The 15,194-nt window shown below is 35.6% G+C and overlaps 1 protein-coding gene across 1 annotated transcript in view; it reads left to right on the forward strand.

Annotated features, from left to right (window-relative positions):
* TNKS (tankyrase) overlaps positions 1 to 15,194 on the forward strand; it is a 155,141-nt gene that overhangs the window by 112,124 nt on the left and 27,823 nt on the right. Inside the window, exons 12-17 of the mRNA XM_043454621.1 lie at positions 5,533 to 5,704; positions 6,843 to 6,922; positions 8,751 to 8,896; positions 10,696 to 10,861; positions 12,145 to 12,364; positions 12,666 to 12,775. Coding sequence (XP_043310556.1) covers positions 5,533 to 5,704; positions 6,843 to 6,922; positions 8,751 to 8,896; positions 10,696 to 10,861; positions 12,145 to 12,364; positions 12,666 to 12,775 — 894 coding nt within the window. The remainder of the gene's footprint in view (positions 1 to 5,532; positions 5,705 to 6,842; positions 6,923 to 8,750; positions 8,897 to 10,695; positions 10,862 to 12,144; positions 12,365 to 12,665; positions 12,776 to 15,194) is intronic.

Here is a 15,194-nt window from a genome sequence, read left to right on the forward strand (position 1 = left end):
GTAAGGAAATGATGGTTATAAGAAAAGGGGGTTATTAACCAACTTATTTGAGAAGTCCTCTTTTATAGGAGTAAACTTATGTATCTTAAAAAAATATTATGTCTACCTACTCCCTGCTTTACAAGATTACTGTGAACCCTAAATAAGAGAGACATAAAGATTTTATCTTTCTTTATGATTGTTAATCTAGTCTGACATTCTGCCTTCTATTGCTACTGCTTTGTCTGCTATCATTATTAAGTAGAACCTAAGCCCCAGTTGCATATGGTATTGTTAGTACCTAGAAACAAAAGGTTTAATTCAGTTCTTTTTTTCATACTTGAAAGCACTACTGTTTTGTCATTAGTGAGCATCTGTTAAATGTGTGGAACATGAAATTTTTTTGATGTTCATGTCTCAATTTGACAGATTTATTTATACTATATGTAAAAAGAAATTGTGTCAATAGTAATTAGTGTTTAGTGGGCTTATTTCTCACGTTGAGAGTGATCAAGAATCTTTGCTCTCTTTAGAGAAATGTGTTAGCTTATTATAAGGATTTTATTAATTCTCTTTCAGAGGTGGGTTGATAAGCAGATTCTGTCAGCGCAAAAGTGTTAAAGTGCTTTTTTTTTTTTTTAAGTGCTTTTAAAAATGTACATCCCAAGCAGCTTTTATAGTTCAAATAATATCTGAGGTTTGATCATATCAGAATAAAGTCCCAAGGGGCCAGTGTCTCAAAGACATTTTGGTTACCATTCAGTTAGATCGACTGAATATAGATTAGGCAGAAGTAGAAATCTGGCTTATTACTTCTGTGAGATAACCACAGAGTTAATCCCAAAGAAATGATCTGCAGGAGTTATAGCTAAAATTCACAAAAGACAGAACAATGAATTTGTAAATAACTGTTAGTTTCCTTAGCTGCTGTTCTGTCTGTATATGTCCCTCTCTTTCTGAGATTGCATGAGTTTCTTTTCTCTGCCAGTCTTTGTTCATCTGCTTCATTCTTCTTTTTATGGACTGTATTTTTCTGTTGTGCTTCTCTGTGGCCTGAATATGATCTTCACAGCCCTTACTTTATACACGTTTGGCTTAGAAATATACCACCTGCAGCTGCCCTCTCCCCCATGTCTGAGAGGTGAGAAAGGGAGCATAAACAAGACTTCAGTTTGTTTAGCACAGCCATGGCATTGGCACCTCGAGTCTGATCAGCTATGCTCTGCAGCTTATTTCTCTGACAGTTTGGGCATGTGGGCAGTGTGAGTACCCCTTTAAGAAAGCAAAGAAAATATGTACCATTAGAATATATCTCTTTTCAGAAAACCTGATTGCTTCTTTTAAAATTCCATGTGGATGTTGAGGTTTACAAATGATAATACTCAAGTGTAGCTAGTAAACATTAATCTAGTTTCATGTTCCTCAGATTATATTAAAATTTAACTTCCTAGAAAAATTCTATACTTTGTGATGGATTCATAACACATTAAAGGATTAAAAACCTCTGAGAGTAAAATATTGATCACCGTAGCAGAACTCTCACTAAGAATTAAATTGGTAGTCATTTTGTTTACTTCATTCCTCATAGGAGATGCTTTGACCTGTGTACATCCTACCATGGATAACAGTGGCCTGTAATAATCTGTAAAAACTTAAATTATACTTTTACTGCATGATAAAGTGAGTCAGTTATTTTCAGTATTGAACAATTCTGTCAACACAGGCATTTAACTTTTTTTTCCTCCAGATTTCTGGGGAAAGAAGAATACATGGCTTTTGGTTAGAGAATGTTTCAGTAGTCTGTGTTCATTATACAGAACAGTATATCGAAAACTGTATTCTTTATCATCAGAATTTACTAATTTGTCATTCTTTTGAGCCATCCATTTACCAACCATTTTCAAACCCCCAGTATACAAGGCATTGCACTTATTACTATGAGGTATATAGGAAGTCTGAATTTGATAAAGCTTCTTGTCTTAAGGCACTTAAAATCTAAAAATAGTCTCAACTAATACAGTCTACTTGAATATCTATTATCAGATTGGAAAGGACAGATAGATTGTTATTCAGAGGAGAGACCAATTACTTCTGTTAGTGGTGGCAGACTGGGGAGAGAATGGGGAAATTTCATGAATAAAACAGAATTTTCACTAGGAATGTCCAGGAATTAGATCTATAGAAATAGTAGTAAATGTAGTTGGCATTTGCTCAGAATACATTTTAAATAATGACTCAATCAGGAAAGCAAAGGAGTTTGTTAGTCACAAGTTATGATTAGTTAGTTCAGTAGATAGAATAATAGGTAGGTAGTTCAAGGGGAATTAAGGAAAATCTGAAAAGACATATTGGAGCAAGGTCTTAGTAGTCTCAATTGGAGAGTTTTGAATTTGTTCTTACAATACTTGGAGAGCCATTGGAAATTTTTGAATAGGCAGATGGCACGAGCAAATCCTGCTTCAAGAAGATAAACTTCCTAGGGAACTACTTTCTCTTAGAAAACCAATTACAGAAATGTAGACTCAAGATGTATCTATGACAGTTGGCATAATCCTTTATCAATATTCAACAAAATTAATTTAAGACTTTTATTAAAAAAAAGGATGGTACAGAGTTAATGTTTCTTTAAAAAAAAAAAAGTGGGAGTGTTAGTTGCTCTGTTGTGTCCAACTCTTTGCAACCCCGTGAACTGTAGCCTGCCAGACTCTTCTTCCACAGAATTCTCCAGGCAAGAATGCTGAAGCGGGTTGCCATTCCCTTCTCCAGGGTCTCTTCCCAACCCGGAGATTGAACCCGAGCCTCCTGCATTGCAGGCAGATTCTTTTCTATCAGAGCCAACAGGGAAGCCTAGTGTTTCTTAACTTCAAGCTAAAAAGTTTACAGTATGCCTGCCACCTGTTCCCTGGGTTGTAGTTTCTGTCTGTCAGGACACAGACCTGTTTCAGATTCCTATCTTTGTCCCTCTGTTGTGCATTTTATTTTTACTATTCTTTGCTTTTAATTTCAAAGTGCCCTGATTTGAACAGAAAAAAAAAAAAAATAGCTAAAAGAGACCATTTTCAACTCTCAGATTATTTGAAATCAGATTGGGACATCATCACATGTTCATAGTTAATGTAAAATTGTATGAGTTCACATTCCTAAGTACAGAAATATCACAGAATAATTCATGATGAATTACCACGTGAGTGATGTGGACAAAGATAGCTTAAGCTTAGACAAGAGGTGAACTCAACTTCACAGTTAGCTGTTGAGACTAGGCTGTTCACACTGACTAGAATTTGGAGAGAGTCCCCTTACCATTTCCTTATCGTCTACTTACTGGTTTCCAAAACAGTTTGGGGCACTTTTTAGTCATAATTTTATGTCCTATACATTTCCGGCTACATATCTTGCAGTACTCAATCATTCTCTTTAGGAAAATCTTAAAAGCATAGTCTCTGCTTTTAAATAGCTTACAATATATTAAAACATATAGTATCAGGCAGAGAGTCTAATATTGGTACGTGCTTAGTAAATGTAGTTGCATCCCTTCCTTATACTAGTAAGTGGTGAGTGTTGCTCCGTATTTCACTCCATGAGTGCATGCCCCAGAGTAAGAAATGCAAGAAGCGAATCTGCGGTTTTCTGTGTTGCGCCCAGTTCCACCACGCATATTTATAGAGATAACCACTTCTTACACACAGTGTGTTGTTAATGTTTAAAAATACTCTCTGTACTTCATCTGGTGTTTAGTTGATTTGCTCAGACACTGGAAGTGAAACTGGCTGATGTTGGATTTACTGAGAAACTATATCTGTCTCTACCACTGCATTAAGATATCTTCAAGGATAATCTTGACCAAAGGCAAATTTTACCTTTTGCAACGACTTTAGAAACTAACACCTCCAGAAAATAGGGCTTCAGTGTAACCTAATAACAGTGGAGCATAGCAAGCCTATCAGATTGTGATGAAAAAATATCGTAGAAGGGGAGGTGATGGTAAATGACAGATGGTCTTTAATGATGTGTGGAGGGATTCAAGTTTTTGTGAAGGCATTAAAGAGTCCCTAAGTTTCAGCTGAGGAGTAACTTGGTAAGATCTGTATTTTAGACTAGTAGTTCTCAAACCATCTTCCCATGATTTGATGAACTGGATTGAGGATTTCCATCACTGTAATTAAATTGGTGTTTTATGCAAATTCCAGGAAAATGTTAATGATTAGAATGTTCTCAGTTTTAAGTTTTTCTCCTGTGATGAGAACGTAATAGAAATATTAATAGAAAAATTCGAGTTCAGTTTGACCACTTGTGTTTTCCATCAATACATGCTAATAATGACTGCTTTTATGTATAAATAGTCATTTTTCTGCTGGCAAATATGATATAATTAAATTTGTCAGTATTTCATGGTGAATTTTGTGAAACACTGTTAAGAATTTATTTGAACCCTTGCCTGAAGGGTCACGGCCTTACTTACAACAATGAAAGACTGGAGACAGGAAGACCAATTGTCTTAAATCCTCTGTTATTCTTGTGTTTGGTGGGGGTACACAAGTGTTTTGAATAACCAGCCAGTATGTATTTGAGAACTTACCGTGTACCATTAATAGGAGCTTTCTAGACACAGAAAACCTATGCAATACAGTCCATATTTCAGTAACCTTAATTTTACTTGGTAAACAAACATTATCCCAGTGTTCTAATTTCTAAAATAGTGCTGAATTGACATAGGTGTTCAGAAAGGAAGTAATCATCAAGGTTTAAAGTAATCAAGGAAGACTTCTTAGAAAAGGTGAGACTTGCCATGGATCTCGTAATCCAGAAAGGCAGAACGAAGGGCTTCTCTGAGAGAAGCATTGTGTACAATGAATGTGGACTTTGGTCTGACTAGAGTAGTCTTTACTGGGGCATTCCAGAAAACAGGTTAGGACTAGTTAGTTTTGATCAAATTATAAACATGATCCCAAAGTTTAACATGTCTTAACAGTCTTAAAAGTAAACATTCTTTCATTATGATTTTTCAAAGTTTTAAAAATGGAACTTCTAAATTTTCAAATCAAGTTTTTGGTTAAATGTGTCTGTAATGCAATTAGGTCATTCTATTATAATCATTTGCTAAAATTAGAAAAGAAATTAATTACTTTATCGTTGCTTACTTACTCTGTTGTCTTTACATTCTGAGAACAAGTTTGGTAGAACCCATTCATCCAAAATGTGCATCTCTGCTGTGGCAGGCAGCAAACCTCAGACAAGAGTCCCAGCCCTTGGGGACCTGACAGAGACCTCGAGTTGTCAAGGAGAGTGGCAAGGAATGGAGGATGGACAGGAAGACAGTCATTCAGGGAAGAGATGGGTATATCGTAATTTTCAATAAGATGGTCAGAGAAGGGCAGCTAAGAAGATGGTATTTTTTTCGAATCAGTACGCAAGAGCTCGTGAATAGTTTATGAATAGTCTATTGTATTTTCATAAAAGTTGACAATTGATTTTTCTCAAGAATTTATTTACTAGGGTATAAAGGGGAACAAAACAGCTGCTCAGTCCCATGTGCCCCCTTCAATGATTTTTCAGATGAATGCACTGGACACCCTTGGTCAGACCGCTTTGCATAGAGCTGCCCTTGCCGGTCATCTGCAGACATGCCGCCTGCTGCTGAGTTACGGCTCTGATCCCTCTATCATCTCCTTACAAGGCTTCACCGCAGCACAGATGGGGAACGAGGCCGTGCAGCAGATTCTGAGCGGTAAGTTCACACAGACAGACCTTGCTTTCTGTTCTTCCTCTTCCAGGTCTGTCCACTGATATGCAGACTTTGTGCCCCTTGTTTTAAGAGGCTCTTTGGAATGTTTTCTTGGCCTGAAAATTTTTCCTGCCTTTCTTTGCTTACAGTTTAGCCTGTGGCCCTGCCCATCAACATTCTCCTTTTTGTAATTCTTAAACTTCAAACATTCCAAATTTTTCTCTTCTACTTGTACTAAGAACCATTTAATAGTGAATTTTAGGTTAGTTTCTGCAAGTTGGAACTATAAATCAGGCAAACATATAGCTATTACATCAGAATTTCTCATAATATTATATGTAGTTTTTAGAGGTAATTGATAAAATGAGGAGGAAAGGATTGAATAAATTAAGCAGATTGCGCCAGCAGTGCTTTTAAAATGTCTTCTAAATGAATACAGTTAGAATATATGGCTGCTAGTAAAAGATAAAATTAAATACTGAATCACAAATGAAAATTTTTTTTATTATTTTGATAATTCTTCTTAAAAATTGGTTAGTAAGATAAAACATTATATGGGTCGTTAAATGCCTAATTTAGTATGTGCCAGAACTTTTTAGTTTAAGTCTTCATATTTTTTATTGATCAGGAAGGATAAGACAAATAATAGAATTTGGTGGTAAAGTCTTGCCCTTACAAAGGTTTTCTTAAATGAGAATTTTTTTTTTATTTAGAAGACAATATAACTTTTTAAACTAATATTTCTGCAAAAAAATTATATGTCTATAGACCATATACTGGTCATACTTTTCAGTTGTACCTGTATTTACTAATCCAATTCCAGGTTGTCTGTAATGACTCCTGAAAGAATACATCAGTTATATAGAATGTATAGTAAATTATTGGGGTTCTGTTCTGGGCAGTATTTTAAAGGTTTATTTAACAACCCCTGTTAATACCAGGTTTGAGATCCACTCTTAGAAACCAGCACTTTCATCTCACAAGCCTGTAGTTACCAACAGTATACAGTAGTAGTTTAATTGTAAACTCTGACAGCCTTTTTGTTAACATCTTTCTTTCCATTTACCAAATAATTTTCCCTCCTTTGCTACGCTGTGGTTCCTTAAAAACCAGCAGTAATCTTCCCTTGTCTTTTATGCAGAAAGTACACCTATACGCACTTCTGATGTTGACTATCGACTCTTAGAAGCATCTAAAGCCGGAGACTTGGAAACTGTGAAGGTATGTCAATGCTTTAATGTCTTAGGTAGCTCTTTGAAACTTTTGCTTACCAATTCATTTTAAGCTTGTAAGTGAAACAACTCAAATCCAAACAATAAAAGGGATGAACAGAGTGGACTCATAAGGAGAGATCTTTATGAAGAATTTCCTAGTATGTGCTTTTCATTAAATCACTTTTTAGTCACTTTACTTCTGGTTATATGAGTGCTCTTTTTATTTCTTTCCACTTTTTAAAATTGAAGTGTTATTTTGGACCACACTTATAAATTTGCAAGCTAGCGCAAGCCCAGGTAATAGTACAATAAAGTTTGAAACAGTGTTCTTGACCTTTTCCAAGAGGTTCTCACGTTTGCTCTAGGAAATCATCCTTATGATCCTGTAGTTGGGACATATTTTTTGATTCTACAATTTATGTATTAATGTAGCCACAGACTCACTTGTCATGAAGAGATACAATCTGACCAAATGATGATGGCTCTTTAGGTTATAGAGTCTCTCCCTTATGCCCAGACTTCCTTCTGTTGTGTAAAAAAACTGTACCACCTGAAAAGTCCTGTGTTCACCCTACCAGCCCCTTGTCAGTATATCTATAGGTAACTTCCAGGTTCTGAGTTTTTGTTATAGCAGGTCACTACAGTGGCAGGAGCAACAACCAGACTGTCAAATACCTGGAAAGCCCTTGACATCAGACCTTGTAGCCTAGAAAATGTGACTTTTTCTCTGCTTTTTTTTTTTTTTACCTTTTTTACCTTTCTTCTTTTCATTACCTCTCTTCACGTCACTTCCCTAAATTTGGGATAATTAAATAAGTAAGCAATGATTAAATAATTAAATAAGTAAGCAATGGCAGAAAGATCGCAAGATTAAAAATCAGGAAAATGGGGTTTGAGTTTTTATTCTACCCCTTACCACTCTAGGACATAGGATGTCACTTAACCTCTCTGAGCCTTGGTTTATTTATCTGTAAAATGGAGATGATGATTAACTTCTCAAATAGAAAATAATTCTCTCACTGGGAAAAAAATGAAATTCTTTATAAATTATTACTCAGATATTTGTATTATCATCCATCTGTCACCACCAATAATGCAGCCTCTCCAGCCTGACTTTGCTTCCACTGCTTTGTAAGCAGACAGAGTTGAGCTTGTGCTGAGATGATAATGTTCAAAAGGAAAACGAACAGGTGAAGGAGAGGAGATTTGGAGGACACAGCTGAAGGAGATAGAAGGCCAAAAACTAGTATGAGCAGAATCAGCTTGACTTTTAGACCTAAACAAACATCCCCTTGAAGATCAGGTAAAACATTGTTGACTGCTTGGTTCTGCTCTGATGTATCAAAGGGCCAAAGGGATGGCTCAGACAGAATGAATGTAATTTTTCCAGAGCCTTCTTGTTGCCACGTCAAAGCAGACAAGAATTTTGGGTAGTTCTGCAGTCAGCCAAGGTTAATCTTATTTGAGGAAAGAGTGACTAAGAGTGTGCTGGTACAAGCAGACAGGCTCTCACCCGGAAGAAAGCCTTGTAATAATGAAAGGAAGGCACCATTTGCCTTGGAAATGCCTGCTATATTATGTTTTCTTCTTTTTGATTAGGATTTTGGCCAGGAAATGTTGAAAAAGGTGAAATTGCTGTGCAAACATAAGAATATTTGTAAACATTGTAAAGCAAAACATCTTGCTGATTTTAAAACGTCACTTGTATTATCTAATCAAAGAAATATTCATTAGAAAATTACAACTTATCCAAGATGCCTGCAGTATTTTGGTGCAAGATCCTTAAATAAATACTAATGTTCTTTTTGTGTTTCTGGGTGTGTGTGTCAATAAAGCAACTTTGCAGCCCTCAGAATGTGAATTGCAGAGATTTAGAGGGCCGGCATTCCACGCCCTTACACTTCGCGGCAGGCTACAACCGTGTGTCTGTCGTGGAGTACCTCCTCCACCATGGTGCCGATGTCCATGCCAAAGACAAAGGGTATGTGTCAGAATGTCACTGTGTGGAATTCATTTTCTTGATACTTTTTTTTAAAAAAATGAAAATAATTTTTTTCATGATAGATTTTTTCCTCTTGTTAAAAAAGTTATGTGTGTTTGTTGTTGTTGTTGTTGTTTTAAAGCTTAAAGCATAATGCTTAGAACTTTGTTGTTGTATAGTAGCTAAGTCATGTCCAACTCTTTGCAACCCCATGGACCATAGCCCACCAGGCTCCTCTGTCCGTGGGATTTCCCAGGCAAAAATACTGGAGTGGGTTGCCATTTCCTTCTCCAAAGCATCTTCTCTGGCCCATGGATCAAACCCACATCTCCTGCATTTGCAGGCAGATATGTTTTTACTACTGAGCCACCTGGGAATCCCCCCAAATTAAAACTTTATGAAAATGTATAGAAAGTGAAAAGTCCTTCTCATTCCACTTCCTAGAGATTACAACATCAAAATTTTGTTGTAATTGTCTGGAGTTTGGAAGCACATGTACCAGTGAGTGTGCTGTTGTGGTGGGGCTTGTTTCCAACATAAATGAAGATGTCGTCCCACACAGTCCGCTTTACAGTTTGCCTTTTTTATAACAGTGTATCTTGAATGTCTTTCTATATCAGTACTAAATGGTTCATTTCATCCTTTTAATGCCTATATATAGTATTTTATTGTATTATGTAAATATGTTTATATAGTTTATTGTTCATCCCTCCTTTTGTTATTAAAAATGTATAGTCTCCTCCAAAAAGAAGACATCCATCCCAGAGTCATCCATATTAATAGAAACATAATTTCATTTTTACTAATTCAGATATTCTCTACTTTTGTATTAGCTTATGAAACTATTGCAGTTTATCTAGACAGGGTTTAAAGCAGCCATGGAAGACATTTAGAAAAACACGCTGGAAGTTTTAACTGAAATGAGCTTCCATATCCTGAGTTAATTTCATATCATCTCAAAATATAAATAAGCACCTTCCTGTGCAGTTACATTGCTAAGAAATAAATTGCACAACTTAGACTTCAGTTGGGCTTCCTTGGTTGCCCAGACAGTAAAGAATCTGCCTGCAGTGCAAGAGACAGGGTTTGACCCCTGGGTGGAGAAGATCCCCTGGAGAAGGGAATGGCAACTCACTCTAGTATTCTTGCCTGGAGAATTCCGTGGACAGAAAAGGACTACAGTCCTTGGGATGACAAAGAGTCGGACCTGACTGAGCCACCACCACTTTCACTTTCACTGGATTTCAATTAACCATTTTGCATTTATTTCTCTTTTAAAAGAATCATGTCAGACATGAATATTTAATATTAATCACTATCTCTTTCAAAGTATTACAGTTCGTTAGAGAGGAACCAACATTTGTTTCTGTTGCCCCATTTTAGCACTTAGTATTTTTGGTCTCAAAACATTAAAAACAAAAACAAAGAAACCTGATCTCTAAGCAGAAAGGTACTAACTTGATACCTTGTGTCTGCTATGTACTAAGTGCAACTTAAACTTATCTTTTGAGGCACCCTCCTTTTTTATGGGGACATCTTTTTGTCCTTTTAGAAGGCCAGCTGCCTTGTAATCAGAACTTGAGAGTCGTCACAGAATAGTTTGCACATCTCACTGGAGTTCTTGGTTGATGTCATTATTTTCATTACTGAATACTGACTCTATCTTCAAGATCAGAGAATTATTTTTCTTAAGGGAGTTTTCAGTAATAGTCAAATGCCATAGAGAATTATTTTATTATATGTATCATTTTAATGCACAGGTTTATTGTATGTCTTTAAAATAATTTTCTTTGGTTTAGTGGCTTGGTGCCCCTTCATAATGCTTGTTCATACGGACACTACGAAGTAGCTGAGCTCTTGGTAAGACATGGAGCTTCCGTCAATGTGGCGGACTTATGGAAATTTACCCCTCTACATGAAGCAGCAGCTAAAGGAAAATATGAAATCTGCAAGCTCCTTTTAAAAGTATGTACTTTTAAAAATTATAAAATATAAGGTAATTATATTATTTGGTTAGGATGTAAAATGACATCAAGGTAAATTATTCTGTAATGCAGTGCAGTAAGTGCTGTAGAGACTGCTTTGGTTTTCTGTTCTAGGCGGATGTTTTAAGTGTGACATCATGATACTTTTGTAGCTTTGAGTAGTGGCTGAGTGTCTCTGAACTGATTTGATTATGTTGCGTTCATCACAATTCAACAAGGTAGGTTTTGGAAAGAGTTGAATTAGCTTGCATTACTTACCTGTGACTGACAGAATTAATATCAGAAGACATTTATATAAGAAGAAATGTGTTTTTCCATCAAGTTTGATTTTTTTTTCTTGCTAGCTATTTTTATTATTGTTAACAAACTCGTCTCTAACTATTAAGCATTAATTAAACATTAAAAGATATAAAATTAAAACGTGAAAAATGACTGGACATGTATTTATATCATTTCCTCTCTCTTTTTTTAAACTAGAGAGAAACTTGTCTTAGTTAAATATAAAATTCTTCTCCTACCACTTTTATGGGATCAGATATGTTCATATGAGTTTTAAGAATAGCACTGTATTTGATACTTATTTTTATTGCCACTGGTTAAGTAAGAAATAACTTCTAGGTCACTGTGAATTCACTGTCTAGGTTGGTTATTCCGAATTTCCCCAGTGGGCCAATAACATCTGTGTCAGGCCTATAAATAAAGATTCTTGACTTTTATTTACTTTATTTCATAAGTATAAATGATTAAACTTTTAAAATCAAGTTAATTGTTAATATATTCCTACCTAATTTCATCATAGGTGCTCAGACTTAAAACAGAAATATTTTTAAATTACCAAACTTTCTTTTTACTGATTCCGTTTGGAATTGGGTATTAATACTTTTTCCACCTGTGTCTTCCTTTTTTCATTTCATCAGCACTGAATATCTTTATATATTAATAATTAAGATTTGATTAACATTAATATCCAGGCCATCATTAAAAGAAAAAGCGGTTTCCAAAGACAGCATAGAGTCTGAGACAGTATATGCTACAAAAGTAAAAGACACTTGTTCTCACCATCACAGGTGATCCTGAGGCATGGGGCGTTGATATGTTGCTAAGTAGGAAATTTGCAAGAAAACCAAATATTGCTCTGTTTTTCACAATGCATATAGAGTAGGTATTTTTCTTTGGAGGAGCAAAAGTGCAAGTTAAAAATAAAGAAACAAAACATAACAAAGATGCTACAGAAAACACAAAGACCATTTGGTTATTTTGTAGCATGGAGCAGATCCCACTAAAAAGAACAGAGATGGAAATACACCTTTAGATTTGGTAAAAGAAGGAGACACAGATATTCAGGACTTGCTGAGAGGAGATGCTGCTTTGTTGGATGCTGCCAAGAAGGGCTGCCTGGCAAGAGTGCAAAAGCTCTGTACCCCAGAGAATATCAACTGCAGAGACACCCAGGGCAGAAACTCAACCCCTCTGCACCTGGCAGGTAAGCATCACCAGCAATTGGGCTAGCACTTGCAAGGTTCATGCCCTTTCTTAGATACAGTGCATCAGAAGAGGAAAGAAATGCTGATCAGGAAGAGTGCTGCTGCTCAGTAAAATGCTTCACTGACATCATTTTACATAATTTTTATTATAAATCTTATAAATTTTTTTATTCTTAATCATTCTTAACTAGTTTTTAAAGCAAAAAGTATTAAAAAACCAGTATTTTCTGGTCATTATCATTTATATGCATTTTTTTTTCTTTTAAACTGACATGTTTGCCTTTTTTTTCATTCTAACAGCAGGCTACAATAACCTGGAAGTAGCGGAATATCTTCTAGAGCATGGAGCAGATGTTAATGCCCAAGACAAAGGTGGTTTAATACCTCTTCACAATGCGGCATCCTATGGGGTGAGCATGCTAAAGTCCAGAAAAGTTCTCTGATACTTACTACTTTGTTAAATACATAATACCATGCATGAAGTAACCAACAGATACCTAACCCACAGCATAATTTAGTACAATTTTAATCTTACTATTTAAAGTGTTTCTAGCCTTCTCAGTTAGGTTTAACTGTCTTTTGCCCAAAGACCGTATTTTTTTCAGCTTTTTGGACTCTTCACATTATGTAGTACAATAATAGGTATTTAATGACTGCTCAGCTAATATTTATTGATACAGATAATAAATCTTAACTGTACCTTATGTAGATTTTATAAACTCTAAAAGCCAGCAGGTTACTCTCTAAGCATGGAAATTATGCTTGCTTATGTTTATCATCAGCATCTTAGAAATATTCAAGTAAATGGTTGAGTGATTGCTATATATGGTTTCATACAGTTCAGATGACTAGCTGAAACCCCACCATGAAAGTCGAAATTTATTCTTTCAAAGCCCTGTAACTTTAATCATCAGCTAAAAGAGAGAAAGGGATGTATTCCAACCTTGATATTTGTTGGACCGCCTGCCTGGAAGTCACCAGGGCCCACTCTAAGTCTGATGATTCACGCAGGAAGAATATGAATGCTCCTGTGCTTTCTGCTGAGCTACTTAATCCCTATTTGACTGTAAAAATGCCCCAATGCCAGGATGTATATACCAGGGGTTCTCATAAATGGAGTCATTACCGGTGAGGACGGTTTCTGGATTTGAAGAAACCTGACAGATCATAAGTAAAAAGTAAATCACATGACTTCCGTATTCTTTTACTCTCTCCTTTATGATGAGCATATCCACATCTCTTCATGCCCCCTCTTAGTGACCAGTATTTCAGGGAGATGACATGTCCTGAGTGGAAACACTCTTCAGGAAAGCAACAAACCAGTTTCAGGTTGGACAGATAGGAAAGAAAATATTACTTCCGAGTGTGTGTTTGACCAACTCAAAATCAGTATTAAATAGACACAAATTAATTGACTTCAGTAGTGGACGATGACTGGTATCCTGGGGATAAAATAGTTTTGTGAGAGAGCTGAAATGACATAAAGTTCCTTAAGCTGTTATTTATTGTTCATTATTCTTTGATACATATTTTACCTTTTTCCTCTGAGAGGTCAGTCAGCTCTCTGTGTATCTTTGGGCCTTTTTATATAGAAAGAACTTACCACTTCAGTTTTCCCAAATGGAGAAACAAACACATAGTTTAAGAAGTTTGAATAAAAGTTGAAGGTTTAATGAGAATATATATTAATGGTAATGTGCACTATCCTGCTTTGTTTTTATATTATAATGCCTTATATTATTTTTAATATACATTTATACACTACCATTAATATTTTTGCTTTTCAATAGATATAAGGCATTGATATTTATTTACCACACAGCATGTAGTTTTGTATTTTTTCATAATAGTAAATCAATTTACTGAGTTTTCTTTCTCAACTTTTTCATTTTTTAGTGCTTTCTCTAAAATGTATAATATGACGTTAGGGGAATTGCATGACATTATTGTAAAATTAAATTGCTCTAACTGGAGCCCAAGCACGTTTCTCTTCTCCTTGCTTCTCAACTTGCTAAAATTAAATTAGGGCCTTTGCAGTGTTTTTATGTCACATTTGTCATTTAAAGCATTTTGTGTTGCAGCTGAATTTTGAAACCATATTAAATTGACTCCTGGAAACATTCCAGCAGAGTTCAGTTCCTTTTCTAGACCTTCCAGTTCAATACTTTGCTCAGTCCTGTTCTATAGGACCGAGCTGTAGCTATTTATTGCATTCATCAGCCTTAAATTTCAGTTATAATTTTTGCCCCAGTGATGTGGCTATTTAAAAGACTTAAGAGTTGTGTTTTTAAGACTAAAAAACACTATATTTTTTAGTGTTTTAGTGTATGGTACTATACAAGTACTATATTACATGTATAGTAATATGCTTCCTGTTTTTGCATTTTCAGATGTTTGTCAGCAAATTTAACAAGCATGTAGTTGGTTTCTCCAAGCATGAACTACAGATTTTATATAAAGAAAGTTTAATAATATGTACTATATATATAATTAATTTTATCCTCACACACATAATTTTCCTTGGACTGCCTTAATTTTGGAGACCTATACAAATTCACCTACCTCATTATATTATTCCATCAATACAAATGTGTGTGTTAGTTGCTCAGTCATGTCTGACTCTTTGCAACCCCATGGACTGTAGCCCACCAGGCTCTTCTGTCCATGGCAATTCTCCAGGCAAGAATACTGGAGTGGGTTGCCATGCCCTCCTCCAGGGGATCTTCCCAACTCAGCGATCAAACCCAGGTCCTCCCGCATTGCAGGCAAATTCTTTACTGTCTGAGCCAGTAGAATAAAATTAATCATCAGGAACATAGTTTAAATACC

This window comes from Cervus canadensis, chromosome 31 (assembly GCF_019320065.1).
Source record: "Cervus canadensis isolate Bull #8, Minnesota chromosome 31, ASM1932006v1, whole genome shotgun sequence".
Lineage (NCBI taxonomy): Eukaryota > Metazoa > Chordata > Mammalia > Artiodactyla > Cervidae > Cervus > Cervus canadensis.